The sequence below is a fragment of the Anser brachyrhynchus genome (assembly GCF_964034855.1).
Source record: "Anser brachyrhynchus genome assembly, chromosome: 14".
Lineage (NCBI taxonomy): Eukaryota > Metazoa > Chordata > Aves > Anseriformes > Anatidae > Anser > Anser brachyrhynchus.
The window spans coordinates 7047051-7064908 of record NC_137709.1 but is presented as its reverse complement, the minus strand read 5'-3'; the positions used below and the strand labels follow the sequence as shown (position 1 = coordinate 7064908).

The 17858-nt window shown below is 44.8% G+C and overlaps 1 protein-coding gene across 2 annotated transcripts in view; it reads right to left on the bottom strand.

Annotated features, from left to right (window-relative positions):
* The window catches only part of GRIA1 (glutamate ionotropic receptor AMPA type subunit 1), a 187058-nt gene that overhangs the window by 55812 nt on the left and 113388 nt on the right, over positions 1 to 17858 (bottom strand). For both annotated transcript variants that reach the window (XM_080555266.1, XM_080555267.1), the window contains 3 exons: positions 10327 to 10566; positions 8723 to 8907; positions 3787 to 3840 (listed from right to left, as the gene is read on the bottom strand). In XM_080555266.1, the coding sequence (XP_080411392.1) occupies positions 3787 to 3840; positions 8723 to 8907; positions 10327 to 10566 (479 nt within the window). The remainder of the gene's footprint in view (positions 1 to 3786; positions 3841 to 8722; positions 8908 to 10326; positions 10567 to 17858) is intronic.

Genomic DNA, 17858 nt, shown 5'->3' with positions numbered 1-17858 from the left:
GAAAAGTACAGAGAGAGTGAGAGATGAATGCAACTGCCCTGTGCTGGTGTACCTGACAAATAACCAGGCTGGCAACTGGTAAAAGCTAACCGAGGTAACTCTAACAGGTACTGGGCGAGATTCTGCTTTTCATGACTTTGCAAAAGCTACAGACAGTGGCAGATTTGCCCCAAGGAGAGGCAGGAATGCTCACATGAATACTTCCCCTGGTGATGATGCTGGAGACAAACCTTCATGGGATGGGCAGGGCTGAGCTGACAAGAATGGTTGTGTCTTTAACAGGCAGAGCAGATTCAGAGAAGGATGTTTGTCCATGGCCTAAGGTGCAGAATGGTTTCATTTTGTTTGTGAACACAGAGATATTATTGTCTCACCTTGGCAACAGCAATTTCACTGAAAAAAAAGAAAGCTGTTCCTGCTAGGAAATACTAGCTTTCATTTGCTGCTACTTGTCAAATTCTGCTTGGTGCTTTACTGCAGCTTGCCCGACAGCAACCGCTGGGCAAACAAGCAGTGATTAATGCAAGCCAGTTCCTCTTTGTTCATGAATTGTCCGTGACCAGACAGAGAATTCCTCTGTCTTCAAATGCTCCATGGACGATTTTTGCAGGCTTTATTCATATTGTGCATTTCCTTACAAACTCGCTTGCTTTGCGCTCCTGATGCAGCACCAGTTTGGAGCTAACTGGACAGTAGGGTGCTGCTTCTGACTTTTTGGTTCAGTATAGCTCTGAACAAAAATATCACCAAAAAAAAGATTTCTGGGGGGAGGATATCCATAAATATTTTCCAACATTTGCTTCAAGTGTGTAATTTCCATTATTTTTCCCCATGGGGAAGGTCTCAGGAAATGTAGCAAAAAGAGAGGTGTTGAAAATCCATCCACTTGCTCTGGCTGGTGCAGGCAGACTGGTGACCATGACCCATGAGGGTTCACTTGACTTGCACAGGGCAGAGCCTGTCCCAGCCAGGGCTGAGAGCCTTACATTTACATACGATGAGAGTCCTAAAACCAGGACTCCATCAATCAGCACATGGGACAAGAAATTACTAATTTGGAAATGTTCAGGCATTTGCAGTTCTTAATTTATTTTGCAGCTCTTAATTTATTCTCTTTAGACCCAGCCCTCCAGACTGAGCCACTTCCCCAAAACCAGGCTGTCCTCTCTGCGTGCGTGTATGCACACGTGGGAATGTGTGTGTGTGGGCAATAAACGCCCCGTCCTCTAAGGACTTGGCTACAGAGGAAAATATGGGGTGTTTAAGGTCTATCCACTACGTGTATGAGTCAGCGTGAATAAATTACTGCATGCTACACCCTCCAAAGGCTCTAATCCAGCAACGAGATGTCCTTAGAAGAGGGGTAAAAACTATCATAATCTCTTGGATTTGAGCAATCACACTGGTTTAACCCTCCCAGACGCTGATGTCCCACTTTCTGCCAGTCCCATAAAACATCCCTGGCCATCTCTGTACGGCAGGCTTGCTGTCCTGCCTCACCACCACAGCTGTCTCAGGAACACAGGATCATCACAGCCTTTTCGTCAACCTCCTTGCAGAACTAAGCTCTCATGTGGGTGCAGCACATCACAGGCACTGATTTAGCTTTTGGTGTCTGAACCTGCCCATGTGCACGGCAAAACCTCAAAGCTTGTTCTGTCCTTGAAAGGGCCTTCTTAATCTTCAGGAGTGTTATTCCTTTTTTTTTTTTTTTCTTTTTTTTAATTCCCTATCATTTTCCCAAGTTATTTGATTATCCTTCTTTTTTTTTTTCTCTCTCTCTCTCTCTCTTTTTTTTTTTTTTTGTTAACCTTTCTGTCTCAGGAGTTTGGCTCTTGTGCACTGCTGCTTTAAGGAACAGGAAAAAAACAGTTTTTATTCCCTTCACCCTTCCTCTTCTCCCTGCAAAATCAAAGCTGCTTGAAAAGCACAGCAAACAACAGTGGTTTCTGGTGGTCCCATCAGACCCTGTGGGTCGTGGGCACCCAGAGCAGCCCCCACTGAGCCATGTCTGGGAGGCACAGTCTCCCTGCGGAGGGGCTCAAGAGATGAAAAGCCTTTTGCTCTGAGTTAATTATTTATAATTCATGTTGGCTGAGTATGCAGCCCTCTTCTAGCCAGCTCTGTCCTCTCAGCATTTGTGCAAAGGCTAAGAAAACAAATTAAAGATGAGAAAAGACTGCTTTCTCAGGCTGAAAGTGGGAGAGAGCAGTATCATAAGACAGAGGGACATGTCCTTCACAACTCCATCACCTGAGTATCAGACCACCTCATGCCTTTAATGTATTTATCCTTGTGAAACCATGCAAAGAGCAGAGCTGACATCATTCTCATTTAGCCTTCTGCATGGGTATGCATAAAAGCACAGAGGCATGGGCACTGCAGCTACTTCAGATAGCTTCCCTGCTTAACTTTAACGAAGGGACTTTCATAAACATCTGAGGACTAGGACGTGGGTTACAGCAAATAATATTTCTAAAAAAAAATGAGCAACTGGAGTTATTGGCTGCTCTACAGTTTGCATGTCTCCCCTGCACAATGTAACATTTTTAACTTTGTAATTACATGGTAGGCACCCAGCGCAGAAATGCAGGGTCAGTAGCAGGGCATTGCGGGGTAATTATGTGGCCATTTTTGTCTTGTAAATTACAGAGTTATCTTGGGACTGAGAGAAGGAGAACGGCAGCAACTGCTTGACTAATTGCTAGTTTAAAGTTTAATTACCCTGGCCCTGACGTGCTGCCTCACAGATGCAGCTGTGGGAGGGAAGAACGGCTCCAGACCCTACACGGACACCACATCCCCACAGACATGGCACAGGCTGGCACCAGGCCCGTAGGACAGAAGACCCCCCAAGATCCCAGACTCTGCACAGCAGGAGTCCTTGGGAGAGCGGGTCAGTCCCTGGGTGCCAGCACCAGCCCGTGCTGTGCTGCCCTCCCTGAGGGGCAGACACATCTGGGGAGGAGAGGGCAGGAGCTGTGCTGTGGAAATCCTTCAGCTGCTCTACGGACAACAGCTATTCCTCTCTCTCATCTCTTCCCAAACCTCCTGAAGCAGAGAAATTTTTTAACCACCCAGGAGAGGACAGCATATTGCTCCATAAAGATGGACCTGCTGCTGCACAGCTCTGTCCTCAGGCAATGCCTCCCTGCAGTAAAGAAACAACCCTTTCCTTAAAGAAAACCTTAAATCCAATGGTTCCCTTAGAGCCATGACAGTCAGATTTGATTTAGCACCAAGCTGCAGAATAGTTACATGTTTTCTGTTCACTGGAAGGTCAGAGGGATCTTGGTGCATCAGCATTAACAAGTCTGCCCTTCGTGGGGCTCTCAGGTTGGCTGTGAAACACTGAAATGAAGCTGAAAGCAGCTGGGAAATGCAAGTTGTTACCAACAGTCAACAGCTCCTTGGTGGCCCAACTGAAAGGAGCTGGGAGAGCAATGCCAGGAGCTCAGGTGCCCATGACATGCAAAAAAAAAAAGCATTATCACAACAGGCATTAATTGACAGTTGGTTTAATTGGCTTTGAAAAGATACAGATTCAATCTGGAGGCAAAAAGTCCTAGCAACGTTGGAGATACCCTGGAGATGTTCTTGCTGGCTCAAGACAGAAAACACCACAAGGAGAATACTGCAAAGGACTTTGGTATTTTTTTTAATCCACTAAGACATGGGTTAAAAAGACTTCAGTCTCAGTAACTGTAAATATAGTGCTTTGCAAAGCATGAGACACCAAAGAAAACACTGAGGATGGTAAAAAAAAATAAGCTATACTCAACTCACCAGATTTGCCAGGATGTAGTGGTATCCATTCCCATTTTTTTCAAGCTTGATGATCTGTAAGATCAAAACCAAGGATATTTAGCAAAGACCAGCTAAAGAAGTAGAGCTTCATTTATCTGCCCTTCCTATCCAATTTTTCCCAATGAGACAGTTCAGATGCGGAGAGGAAGACATAGTAAAATAAAAATTCAGAGTCTTGTTAGAGGAAGGACAGCGCTTTCACACATGACATTCGAGAAGCAAGCATGAAATTAGACCAGAGAAGATTCCCAAGCAGATTCTATAGGCACGGAGAGTAAATTACCTGAACCAACCTGTTTCTTATGGGCTCAGGAAAAAAAAAAAAAAAGGAAAAAAGAAAAAGAAGAAAAAAAAAAGAAAGAAGACTGCTGTTTTATTTTTTTTTAAACAGACACTAAAGGAACAAAGTGGAGAGCTGGACTCCATTTGTCCTGTGACCACAACTGAAACATGGAGCAAGACTAGAGAGCTATTCCACACATTTACTAGTCTCGAGTCCCAGCCACAGCCACTTACCTGCAGGTTTAAGCTATAGGGCAGCTTTTCTCCTTTAGTGCATTGGGGTAGCTTCAAACCCACATCTCCAGAACAAAGCTGCCTGAGCAAGTTACTCAACAGAGGATTCCCCCTGCACGTTCATTGAGATTATTTATAACTTCATATTCATGGCGTCGCAATATATGCTCTTTGCCACGCTCCGTTCTCCCTGATGCCTGTACAGTCAGATCTATGTTCTCTTTTATCAATACAACTGCTTACAGATCTATAGTGTTTGAAAGTTCCTATGTTAGCTTGGTAGCTGGGAAAGTTTCCCTTGTCTAGGTAGAAAGGCAAAACCTGTATAGGGTTGCCTGTGATTATGGGGGAGAGGGTCACAGATCAGATGGTCCCTGATGGTCTTCTTCTTCCTTGATTTAAACAATATAGAAAGAATACAGACAAAATCACATTCTGCTTGCTGGCTATAGGTTTCCACTGAAATTTCTCTCTACTGATTTCCAGCAGTACTGTTAAATTCTTACCAGTTTACTTAGAGCCATGTATCATCTGCACTTGAACCAACCCACATATAAAAAGAAAACACTGAAAAAAGCACATTAAAAAAAAAAAAAAGAATTGCCAGTTTCTCAGGGAATTGCGCTGTTTCCATAAGGTTTCTTTGCCAGCAGCACTACCCCTTTATTTCTATTGTTGTATGAATTGATTCTGAATTACTGCCTGCATTGCTAATGCTCAGGCAAAGTCTGCAGGAATGGTAGCGAGGCCAGAAAGATCCTCATAGCAGAATGATGACAAAGAGACTGCCGTGCTGGATTTGACCAGAGATCAGTCTACCCAGGATTTCTCTCACACCCTAGGCTGGTAGCAGGTGTTTGGGAAGCATCAAAGCCCAGGGCATGTGTGCACAGACTGATCCTTCCCATGGGACTGCACTCCCAGATTCTCATGAGCAACAATTTAGGGATTTCCAAATGGATTATAAATGAGCTGACACTTACTCTGTGCAACTGGTTCATCTGCCTTAGCCTTTCTCTGATGAAGTGCTCTTGTAGGCACATTAAAACTTGTCTGGTTCCCAGCATTCATGTAGGGGTTGCAATTAACTCCACTGAAGGCTTCATTTAGTAGCAGTATCTTACACAACTAATCTCAGCTCCACCAGCTTCACTGTCCTGTGGTTCTCCCCACAGGCTCCCTCAGAATGGCTACTGCAGAGGAGTCTGGAGCACTCAGAAAAAAACTGTGTACCAAAGATAGGTATTCTTATTATTGGTAGTTTTACATCTGAGTATCTTCTAGTGCCAGCTCTGAGAAGCAAAACCAGACTCAACTTGTCCCCTTCCATTCATCAACTGAAACTGACTTGTAGCAAGTCCCAGAACTTGTGGGAGGAAAGAGCATCTCTGGGGCACAGCGATGCCTAAGAATTACGATCCAATTCCCCATTTCTCCAGCGTCAACAATAGATGGCATTGGCTCCTTCTGCCCAAACTCCCTCTTTGTTATTTTATTAGGTGTCAGAGTCGATGAACCGGAGAGGGCTGCCGACCAGCTTCCCCTGAGCTGTTAATCTTGCAGCCCATCCACCTGAATTATGAGGCTTGCTTCCTGTGTTTTACACAGTTATTTGTGATCTTAATTTATTTTAAAATGCTTGCTCAGTCCTAATGTGTCCGGATGGCAGTAGCAAGCTGAGGTTATAATAGCATTTATCACTTAGGCTGGACGTAGTGAGAGGCTGTGCTGGGCTGCATGCTGATAGCTCACTTGGGCCACCTAGGTTTCATTACCCACTTCTTAATGGGCCAGTTTGACATCTATTAGAGAGAAATCCTCTCAGAGTGAAACAGTAGCAAAGGAGAAATTCCAGTTATTCATTTTAATGAGAGACAAGGAAGAAACAATATAGTGCTTTGATATAATGCAACCCACCACTTATTTATCCCATTAAGGCTACACAGTGCAGCCCCACGGATATCCTGCCCTGAACTGAAGCCTGGCTCATAAATGACAGTTACCTTGGCAAAGATAAATCATGCCCTTGAGACGTGACACAGAGGAGAAAGAAATCAGGTCATTTTCCATGTATCATTAACACTTTGAGTGCTGGCTCCTTCATCAGCTAAGGTCTCTGGAGCAGGAGGACCACTATGCTGGAATCAGTGGGGGTTGTCTGTGTTACATGCAGGTGGTGTGGAGAAGAAACTAAATATGTGCAAGCACTGCTGTGTATATATGAGTGACTGATGCTTAACAGCCATCCCCAGCTCTTCTGTTCACTGGGGAGCACAAATCCACAGACACCAAAAGACAGAGACAGGCTTGTCAGGGAAAAAGATAAATGCATTAAAATGTCTCTGAGAGGCTGAGGCAGCTCTTTGAACACCTCAGACACTCAAAGAGACAGGACAAACAAAACAGTGACATCCATGCAGAGGCTGCTGGTGTGGTGAGCTGAGAGACAGCCGACAGCCTGAGTTTAAGTCACAGCTGAATTTTTTGTGATAATGAGCCGAACACCATCTTTGCCCCTCTCTGGTCATCCCCACGTTGCAAGAGACCTGGCATCCCCTGCTTACACTGGGGTAACTACTTCTGCTCCTGAAATCCCTCTGGGCTCAGAATAAGAAGTCAGACAAGGATAGGAATGAATTGCACAGGTCAGAAAAATCTTTACAGCCCTATCCCTAACAGGAGAGTTACCCCTGGGCACAGAGATCAGTTGGAATTGCTCTTTTATGCAGGAAAACACATCATCATCTCTTATTTCCCTGGAAACAGGTGGACAGCAGGACCAGTTTTTTTTTTTTTTTTTTTTTGAGAGGGGGTCACGCAAATAGCTTTAGTTAGATGTAAATTTAACTCTTGCTTCTGTTATGTGAAGAAGTTTGAAATAGAGACTTCTTTTCCTGTTCATATTAGGCAAACTAGATAACCTCTGACTATGGAACTTAGCTTTCCATTAGACAAACCAGATTTGAAAAGGCAACATCATTAACCCTAGAAATCTGATATACCTTATACAAAAGGTTGCAGGAAAGGCAAATTCACTACCAGGTCCTGTCAAAGATTTTGTTCAACTGCAGCTGCTGCATGGTCAGAGAGAAGACTTGAAGGCTTTACCCTCCAGAACAATCTGGTGTCTCTTTCGTGAGTGTGACCTTCACTTCGAGGTTAAAACCTGCTGCCTCCTTTGTTATGATTTATAACAGAGTAGCACCCAGAGACATCCAACAAGGATGGATTGTGCTCGTCACCGAGCCATGCGGCTGATGAAATGGCAGTCCTTGCCCCAGACAGCAAGCAGCTGCAGTGTGAGACGGGAGGTGACAGGTAGCTTAGACAAAGCGATGTGTGAAGCATGAGGTAAGTGAGCTGGTTATAAGAAGTATGACAGCAGGAGGTACAGTGCAATGGCTGCTTGACACTGCTGAGCCCTTTCTAAAACATGTGGGATGGGATTTGCAGCTTGGGAAGACGGCTGTATGTGTGACAGAGCAAGATGTGGCTGGAGTTGAAGAGGGGACTCAAAACCCTGGAAGAGTGGGCCTGCCCATGAGCTTGCATTGGTCTTCTGTCCACAGAAGTCCATATTCAGGAGAGAGTCCATATTCACTAAGAGAGACATGGAGGGAAGAAAAGGGGAAAAAAAAAATGGGTCTACAATACTGGGTGATTTATCTAGACTGACAAGGCTGGGTATGCAACCAGAGATGCTGAGTCCTCTGTTGCATACCAGTCTACCTCACGGCAGTATCACACTGCTGGCCTTGAGCTGACAAAGCAGCCAGGAGATGGATGGGAATGAACCAGTTTCTCTTGCTTCATGTCTTTATGGGAGCTGGGAACATCTGATCCTGCTGCAGGCTGGATGCCATGGGACAATGCTGGGCTCCAGCCTTGTTTGCAGGCAGTGCTCCTAAGGACACTACATGTGCCATAAAGCTTCTCCATCTCTTTCCTGCTGGCACTGGTTGTGAGAATTTGGTGCAGCACATGGAGTCTGCAGGACCAGGAGTCTGGCAGTGCCAGTTCACACTTCCACTCCAATTTACAGGGGATGGGAAAACGTGAGAAAACTCAGCAGAATAAGAAAGTGCCATGTCTTGTGCGCACTGCTTGGAGGAATTAGCACAAAGCAAACTTGTTGGGGAGTAAGGGGAGTTAAAGTACTCAGAAGAGGAATCAGACAAGTAAGGAAAATGAAGCAGCAAAGCTCACTCAGCATGAATACACAGGAGCTCCAAGTACTCATATGACTTTACACTTTCCAAAATAACACAAAGGAAAAATACCTCCTATGCTCACACACACGCATGATGTGCTGCAATGAGACATGGATCAGACAAGAATGGGGAAGAAAAACTTCTGCAGTGCATGCAGCCCCCTCCCAGCAGAACCACAGTGACACAACCTTGCTGAGGATGATGTTCAGCCGCTCAGATTCACAGTCCACCACCACCAGCCTTTCCTTCTTCTTCTCCAGCTCCTGGAAGAGCATGCGGTAGCCCTCTTCTGTTGTCGTCAGGATGTTGACAGCTGTCACCTGCCAGTTCTTCTCGGCTGCAGTGTCCAGCACTTTCTGTAGGACTGACAATCCTGTGATGGGAAGAGAGGGGGAAGAGGACAATAGAGGGAAAACCAAGGTGTAGTTTTACAATATCATTTTTCCATCCTTCTGATAGCTTGCATAGCTGTCCCATGCTGGGCTGGATATAGCACTACAAGAGCACAGTAGAACTCGAATGAGCAGATAATAGTGTAGCATTTTGCCCACACACAGCTGGCCTAGAATTAATGGCTCCTGCCTTTTCTGTCCTAGCACAGGAAAATAGGATGATTCCAGGCCTAGTTTTCTTTTGTAATTGACAGATCAGTCTCGTGGATCAGGCCACACTGTGGGATTCAGATAAGAGTTTTAATCCGCATATTCTTGTCTGTCACTACCCAAATCACTTCATTTCTCTGGGCCAGAGCTCCTTTCTCATTTTGGATCTGTTTAGGCTCTATGCTCCTAGGGTTAGGGTTAGAGACTCCCTTAACAATCACAAAACACAAACATATTCAGCACCCCTGTCTCTCCTTGCAGCACCTCATTGGAAAACTTCATTATTTTTAAAAGGATCTTGCCTAAATTACATGCACAGTTTTCCAGAAGAGATACACATAGCACTGTTTTGCACTCTGCTACACCACCCCACCTACTGCTGTCCTGTTTGGATACAGAGCATGCCCATCCCTTGAGACAACAGAAAGCTGGGTGGAATGCTTTTACATCATATAATTGTCTCTTAACGTCATCTGGGGTTTACAATAACTTCCAGGACAGAGCTGTGAATGACCTTACCACTGTGTTGTCCTTCACAAAGCTGCTTTGCTCTCAGCCTCCAAGCTTTAGAGGCATCTGAGAGCTAGAGAAACTGAATCACAAAGCAATGACTCACTAGCCTCGTTCATGGTTTCAAAAGTTAGCCAATATCTTCCAAGAACCCAACAGAGGCTTTTATTATTTTAAGCAGACAACTAACACTAACATAGAGAACCTGAAGTTTTCCATACTACCACTGCAAACATACACACATATCATCATGGGATGGGGGCTCGGGTGAGACCTTAGCAGCTGCTGATCCACATTCATAAGCACGGGACTGAGTGGTCTTGAGTTGGACAGACATGAAAATGGGATGTATTAAATATAAACAATTTCCCCATGTGAAACCCAAACCTCTTATATACGAAATATTTCCTTTGTGTTACTGGGTTCTGGTCTGACTCTATGAACCCAGAGGTATTGGTTCTGACTAATGCTTTTTCTATATATCAATGTCCCACCGTTGCAATGGTCAGCAATGGATATTTAGAAAAAGAATAAAAAACAGGGAAGGCATAGGTTGACTCTTCCTTTAGCTACCCTCTCAGTCTCCAGCAACCTGTAGTAAGGGATCTTCTCGAGCCAAAGACTGTCTACACCACTACATGTAATTGCACAGTAATTCTCCTGGGGTGCTTGTGACTTACCCCGGTCAGCGTCATAAATGTACACAAACTTCTGCCAGCTGTAGTGTTCGATGACACTGATGAGGGCATCCTGGAGCTCTGGGCGAAGCTGGAGAACAAACTGGTTGGACGTTTCGACAGGGAAGCTGGGCGTTATGAAGCAGACGTGGAGAGCCCCGCAGAAAGATGTGAGCATGTTGACAGTCCTCCTCTCATAAAAACCAAAGATGGCATAGACGCCCTTGGAGAACTGTGAGCAGACTGGAGGAGCAGAGAGAAATGTCATGAGAGCAGAAGGACAAGAAGGTTCATCAGGGATACCATCAAAATAAACATTTTCCCTGAGATAAGCTGCAGCCTGTCTGGACTAAATCACTTTCCTTGAGCCCCGTGGGTTGGTGAATGAAACCTGTGCCACACGAAGATCAGGGCTTGTGGCCATGGGATGCTCTGACCTTGAACTTCACAGATCTGGTTTATCTCTGATAGACAGAAAGGATTTGGGATTTTGAATACAGTGTCCCCAGGGCTCTGCTGAAGATTTTGCCACTTCTGGGAAAAAGTGTATTATCTGAACAAGGGAAGCCCCGAGAACAAAAGCATGGTGGCTCACCAAGCCCTGGCATGGCAGATGTCTGGCCCCTGGAGCTTTTTTATTATGGGGGAGAGAGACTACAGCTAGAGCTTGCTATCACAGCCCCAGTTGCATTAATGGAGCAGAAAGAAAGCATTTGCAGGACAGCACAACCCTTTGTGACCAATGACTCCAAGAGGAAGCCATGGGTTTGGCCTCAGAAGCTGAGACCAGGCTGAGAGGGCAAAGGATCACCTAAGTTCAATGCTGTCACAAGACAGCTCCAGCGAGGTTTGTCCCCAGGCAGGAGCTGGTGGCACTGAGGTCAGCTCCTCTGATACCAGGGTTGCGTTGGTACCTGAGGACACCTGATGGGCAATTCCTGGTTTCCTCCAAAGCTGTGGTGGAGAAGGCTGTGGAGCCGGTGAGGCAATGGTGGTGACCCAAGAGGTCTCCATGACTACACCTGGAGGGTGCACACCATGTTCTCCAGCGGATATTTGCATCTGACCTCAGCAGCCAGCAGCCTGCCACACGGAGAGGGCTCTCCTGGGTCAGAGCCTTCCTCAGGAGAGCACTTAATGAGATCGCGGGAGCTGCTGCAAAAACGCCTCAGGATCTCAGTGAGGGAGAGAAAGCTCACACTTTGGGTTGTAAAACTTAGTCCCTGAGACAGTCAGATTCGTTTAATATCACCCCTGTTTATGGCACATCCTAATTTACTATCAATAAATCTCCAGGCTGGAGGTGGTGGCAGTGACAGCATTTTCCCTGTGTCAGAACTCCTGGCACTTGTGTCTCCTCCTGTTGTCACTCTGCCTCTGAAGACCTTTGGCTGTGACATTTACCCTGACTCAACATTTCACGCCCCGCTCCCCGGCTCACCCGACAGAGTGCAGGGTGAGAAGTTGGATGTGACATTTTGGGGTCCCCTGGCAAGCGCTCTGTGCTGCTTGGGAATCCCTTGACCTGGTTTCTGCTGGTAGCCACCAGTACCAACTCTTCTGCACGTGTGGCTGAAAACAGGCTCCTAAATGTGAGCTTGCTCCATGGTTAGCTGGGCTCTATCCAAGCCCTGTCTCTCCAGCGAGGACCAGAAGTCAACGTTGACTGGCTTACGGCCATCCTGGATAAGATTACCTTGTTTCCCACTTCTCTACTGCCAGCATCAAATATTCAGAGGGAAGAGCAAGAAATCCTGCTTCCCCCTGTACAAAGCAAGTCTCTGCTCCCAGATATTTGCAATTCCAGCTGCCAGATGTCTGAAACAGCAAGAGTGCTTACAGCTGAGAACCGTGTTTCGTGACACTGGTGAGCATTTTTCCTTGCTCTTGAAAGACGCCCAGGTTTGCCTCATCCCAGCCCAGCACTGTGTCCACAGGGTAACCCATCCGCTTTCCACTGCCCATGATCTCAAATACCTCAGCACCTTCCTCCCCCAAGGGAATCTGTATTTCTGCAGGGCAGGGACTTTTCCTGAAGGCTGAACCGTGACAGAAATAAAGCCCTCTTCTCTTCATTTTCACGGCAGTGTCTCTCTTTGCAATCAGCAATTGTGTCTGTATCAGCTGGAGTCACTGCCCTCATCATGGGACTGACACATTCAGGAAGAAAAGTAGCAGATACAGATAGAAATAGTCTGAACGGCGTTTCCATGTGACTGGACCAGTGGGTCTAATGAACAGTGCGATATACCATATGTGAGAGATCAGAACATGATCTCTGGAGACCCAGGCTTCAGATTCAGCAAATGATTAAAGTGACATTCTCAGGGCAGCTGAAAAATACAGCACAATTAATAATCTAGACAATAAACTTGGCTGGCTTGCTTTTTGTTTTAGTCAAACCACGACTTCCTTGAATTTTATTTTCTATTTGAAATGAATCTATTATTTTTCAGTTTTTTTTTTTTTTAAACTCTGTGGCTCAGTCACGATCAGGCAGCCCTCCTACACTGTTCTGAGACACTCATCAATCCCAGTGTTTGAAACAGATTGCACCAAAGCCGACTGGGAGAACGAACAGTCTTTATCATTAGTATGTTTGGAAAGAACCCGAGCTCGCTTTGTATTTTGAGACCATGAGGGGCTGTGGACAAGGCAGATAATTTGGAAAGAAAAGGCTTGCTGAGGGTTATCACCCAAGGAACAACAAAGAAACTGTTGTGTTATTTAAGCTGGAAAAATGAAGAGCAGGAGAACTGCAGCCACCTTTCTGGGATGGAACTTGGCAACATGTAAAAGCAGTGGCTGCAAAATGGTTTAAATCTCAGGGCTATTTTAAATTACAGATATGCCAAGTGTATTAACCCAGTAGAATTAAAAAGAGGCTGCTGCCATTTATTTGCTGCACAAAGAGGTAGTTGGAGTTTCTTTATACTTGCTTTAATTGTTTTATTAAGCAAATTTATTAATAATTTTGTTCTCATTTGATTGCTCTGCAACTTCCTAATAAAATTCTCTTAACTATTATAAAACTTATCTAGTGGAAGTAAATATTGTAAACTACTCTGTTTTTCCAGTAGGGAGGAAGCTTATCAGCTCCTCAGCAGTCACGGTTCTCTGACTGATGCCTTTCTGAAAAGATTAAGAAATATGACAGGGATAAAGATCATACTGGGACGAAAAGTCTAAGAAGTTGAGCTCCTCTGGTCAACTGGCTAGTGGTAACATCACACTTTGCAAACCTCATGCTAACTACCTGTTAGCAGTGAGATGGCCACAGGCTGGCTCTTCTCGCAGAAGAAGAATACAAATTCACAGCTGAATTTGGACAGTTCAGCCTCTGAAGCTCATGCCTGTAGGCAGGAGACTGGGACTATTCAACAGCAGAATTGCAAAACCAAGGATGTGAGCATGAGTGAAGAGTGTTTACTTAGATGCAAATGCAGACATCCGTGGTGGTTTGCATGTGCTACTCTTGGCCTTTGGGCTGCACAAAGGGAAAGAAGGGCAGAGAATATTTATTCTGGGCTGTAACTATGCTATTATCTTACAGTGAATTTGTAGTTAATTACAGAAAGATTACCCCTTAAAAAATCAGAAAATATAGTTCATAATGAGTGATAACCATGGCAAGCACAACTGTATTTGTCCTGAGCAGTCTTGCATAATGGATCTGGTCGGGTTTCTGGCTGGGACATTCCTGGCACCAAGCACCATTGGCACCCCAGATCCCTCATTCTCCAGGCACAGGATCTCATTGCTGAGGCTTATTTTTTATATATTTTTTCCTTCTTTTTCCCCAGATTATCATTCCACAAACAAAACCAGGTAAAAGCAAAGGTGTTAACTTGACTGTCACCTGGTTATGCTGGAAAGACAACTCAGTGACAGTCAGCTGCTTCTGGACACAACTCCGCAGTGCCTGTTGCAACCAGGTGACGTGAGAGCTCCTCAGACCTTTCCTCAAACACTGTTACTTACTGTAGAAATCAAAATAACATCATAAGATTCCTGGTACCTAGTTAGAGGGTGACTGATGTGGTAGGGTGAGACGGAGGAGGCCCCCCCTCTCCCTCTGGGGAAACGGAGCCACTGCGGAGCTGGTGTGCCCTTGGATTCTGACAGGGAAAAACATCCATGCTTCAGTCGTGCTTGAAATCCCCAGGCTGTAGGTTTTCTAGTCCTGCGGTTTCTCTCTAGTTTCCCTTTTCAAATGGAAATATTCAAGGTAAAGCACTTAAATCTGAGAGAGGAAACACTGGTTTTACTGAAAGCAGGATGGGACACCTACCTAGCAGCTGAAGAGAGGCAGCTCTGGCCACCTTTGCAAACACTTCTAAGAAAATACATGCCTACTACTTTAAATTGCATACTTCCTCTGCAGAAGAGGAAAGAAAAAGATATGCTTTGAGTCTATACAAATTTCTGGGACACTTTATTTGGCTAAAGCTATCAAGCGGTCAGCAAGAGAGTAGCTGCACAAAACTGATTTTGGCATTCAGGAGGGCCAGGGATAATTCGGAAATGAAGGTTTGAACTGATTCCCATGGGAGACAGATGACAGATATAATGGATCTCTTACATGAATTTTGGTAAAAGGAGAAGGGACAGCAAGAAGTTTCTATCAGAAATGGTTACCACAAAGAGGGGCGGCCAGTCTTGGGATCTGAATGAGGAAGAAAGGCAAAAGGGCTGCACAGAAGGATGGAAATGAGGATTTGGTTTCCAGGAGTGAGAATGGTGCCATCCTGCTGAGAATCTGCAAACAGGAGTGAAAAAAGGGAACTGCTTCCCATGGACACAGCTGGAGAAGCCTGGTAGGAGATCCTGGCAACTGCTCATCTGCCATTTCCTTTAGAAGCAGAATTTTTCCCATTTCACTGAGTTTAAGATTAGAAGGGGACATTAGATCATTTCTACTGACTTCTTGTATCTCACGGACCATTAAGTTTCACCCAGTTACCCCTGAAGGAAGTCAATAATATGGTTTAGTTGAAGGCATTTAAGCTCTCAGGAGACTCAACTGCTGTGTGCCTCTGTCAGAGAACAGGAATAACAGAGACAGTGCTAATACTCAGAGCAACAACAGCAGTAAAAAAACTGATTAAATGCAATATCCCCAGATGTTCCCCACAAACAATTCATAGTCTCTGTTGCAGAAGGTGACAAAAAAAAACCAAACAACAACAACAAAAAACCCACAGATGGTCCCTGCCAGACCTCAGAGCCTTTCCCCACCCAGGAGGATGTCACATCAGATGAGCCTCTAGGAGGGAAGACACTGCACCATCTCCTGGCAAACCATTTCTGCAATGCTCAACTGCAGATGTTGTGAGAATTTTGAACAAACTGCTCTCCATGGCCCAAGCGGACAGGCAAAGAAAAGGGCAATTTGGAAATTTAGAGTATGAGAGATCTTTGAAACCACCCAATCCAACATACAAAAGTACTTGCACTTACCAAGAAACCAAATTAACAGATGTTTTCTAAAAATCTCAAGACAAACGTGGCCAGACTTTAGGGAAAACAAAACAGTCAGCTCAATCTACTGTCCTCTGTGAGCTATTAAATGGTAGCCCTACAATACCTGTAGCCCCCATCTCAGCATTTGCCCAAACCTCCTGGGATACAGAACTAGAATCCTCACTTGTCCAGAGTTGCACTTGCAGCAAAATGAGCTCATTGACAGCAGTGGTGTCAAGGAGCAGATCCCACATGCTTTTCTTTGCTCACTTGGAGTATTTGTGTGCATGTGTGGGAAAGAGGAGGGGAGGTGCATGCGTAATTTATTTTTAGCATGCCCTGCCTAGAGGCGACCCTCACACGGTGATGGAGAACCTGACATCAGGTTGGCGAAGCCGGTGGAGTTTCGATGAAAGAGCAGTAGTGTCTGCTTCAATTAGGATCAGCTCAGCTTTCCTCCCAAATGTTTGTCCTCACAGTTCTCCAGTGTGGCGTAGGTGCCAGAGCGCATCTCTTCAGCACATCCCAACGACAGCATGTTCCCACAGATTTTTCGAGCAGGGGAAAGCCAAACAGATTCTACACTCCCCCATCGCTCTATGCATGCATATAGCTGACAGCAGATATGTCCCATATATTCGATCAACTGCAAATTGGGCTGATATGACATCACAAGAAATATATGTTTCTCTTTCAAATATATAAAAGACACAGAAGCGTGGTCCCTTCCATCATTTTCCTGCATTGCTGCTCTGACCACATAGGAAGCAGCAAAGCGCTGCTGATTTCTACATCAAGATCTGCTTTTCTTCCTTCACGTTTAAGCAATAATCTGGCTGAAGAACTGCTCATCACTGTTCATGGTTAGAATTTCATTTTTTTCGTTAAGTTTACACAGCTGACAAATAAGTCATAGTTTGCCTGACTGTAAATGATGTTTTCCTTGAGATCAAAATGGATTTGGGATGCTTCTTACTTGTATGCTGCTGAGTTTAAGGAAACAGAAATGGCATGGGAGCTTTTGTCAACAAAAATTAACAACATGACAACAAATCTTTCCTCAGGACTCTCAGTCATTTAGTGTGCTTTGGAATTACAGCCATGGTGGTAGAAGACAGGGCCAAGGGAATCTGAAGATGACTTTAACCTCTCTATTAAAGGGACCAGCCGAAAATCATTGCTCTCCCACTCCTGTGCTTCCCATTAAGAACTTCTTTTACTTTTTTTCCTAGAGCCTTGAAACACAGTTCTGACCCAACAAGACCACAAAACAGAAAATCCAAATATTAAAGGTCTTAACTAGGTCACTGAACTTGTTGAAAAAAGGAAAGAAGGAAAGACAACGTGTTTGTCAAAACTTTCCCTGTTTGCTTTGCTTGATTTTTAAACATACAGTTACTTAGGGATTGCTACCATTTTATTAAATCAAAGAAAATTAAGCATTAAATATATTGAAGGGGTTCCAGTCAATACTTGATCAATTTCCCAAAAATGGTGGCACTTCTAACATGAATGAAGATTACATATTATGTGCAAATCCCCCACACAGAACACTCCGATATCATGAGGGTCTCTTACCAGGCTCTGGACAAATATCCATAGGAGACACAGGCATGTAACTCCCGTGACCTGTGACTTTTGGAGCCACAGACTTGGATGTTGCCTTAACTAAAACATTATTTGCAAACTGTCTTTTCTGGGTAGCCTTCAAATGATGGCTAACCCATAGGAAGAGAACAGAGACACCACTGGAAAAGATCTGATGTCCATCTCAAGCAGCAGTTGGGCTTTGCAAAGGTCCATTCCTTCTGCAGTTAGAATCAGGTTATTCTAATAGGGACAGGTTGGCTAATGAGAGTCCTGTGGTTAGCAGATTATGTGTGAGGGGAAACAGGTTCAGTGCCAGCTGTTTCAGGTTTGCTATCTAATCATGACTTGGATCCTTGCCTATAAGGTGCAGGAAGGACTGCCTTCCATTAGTCCCATCTGTTCCAGTCCTTGGGGTCATAGACTATTTCTTGTTATATGTTTGCATAGTCCCCAGATAAGACTGTATTCTGAGCACTGATGCC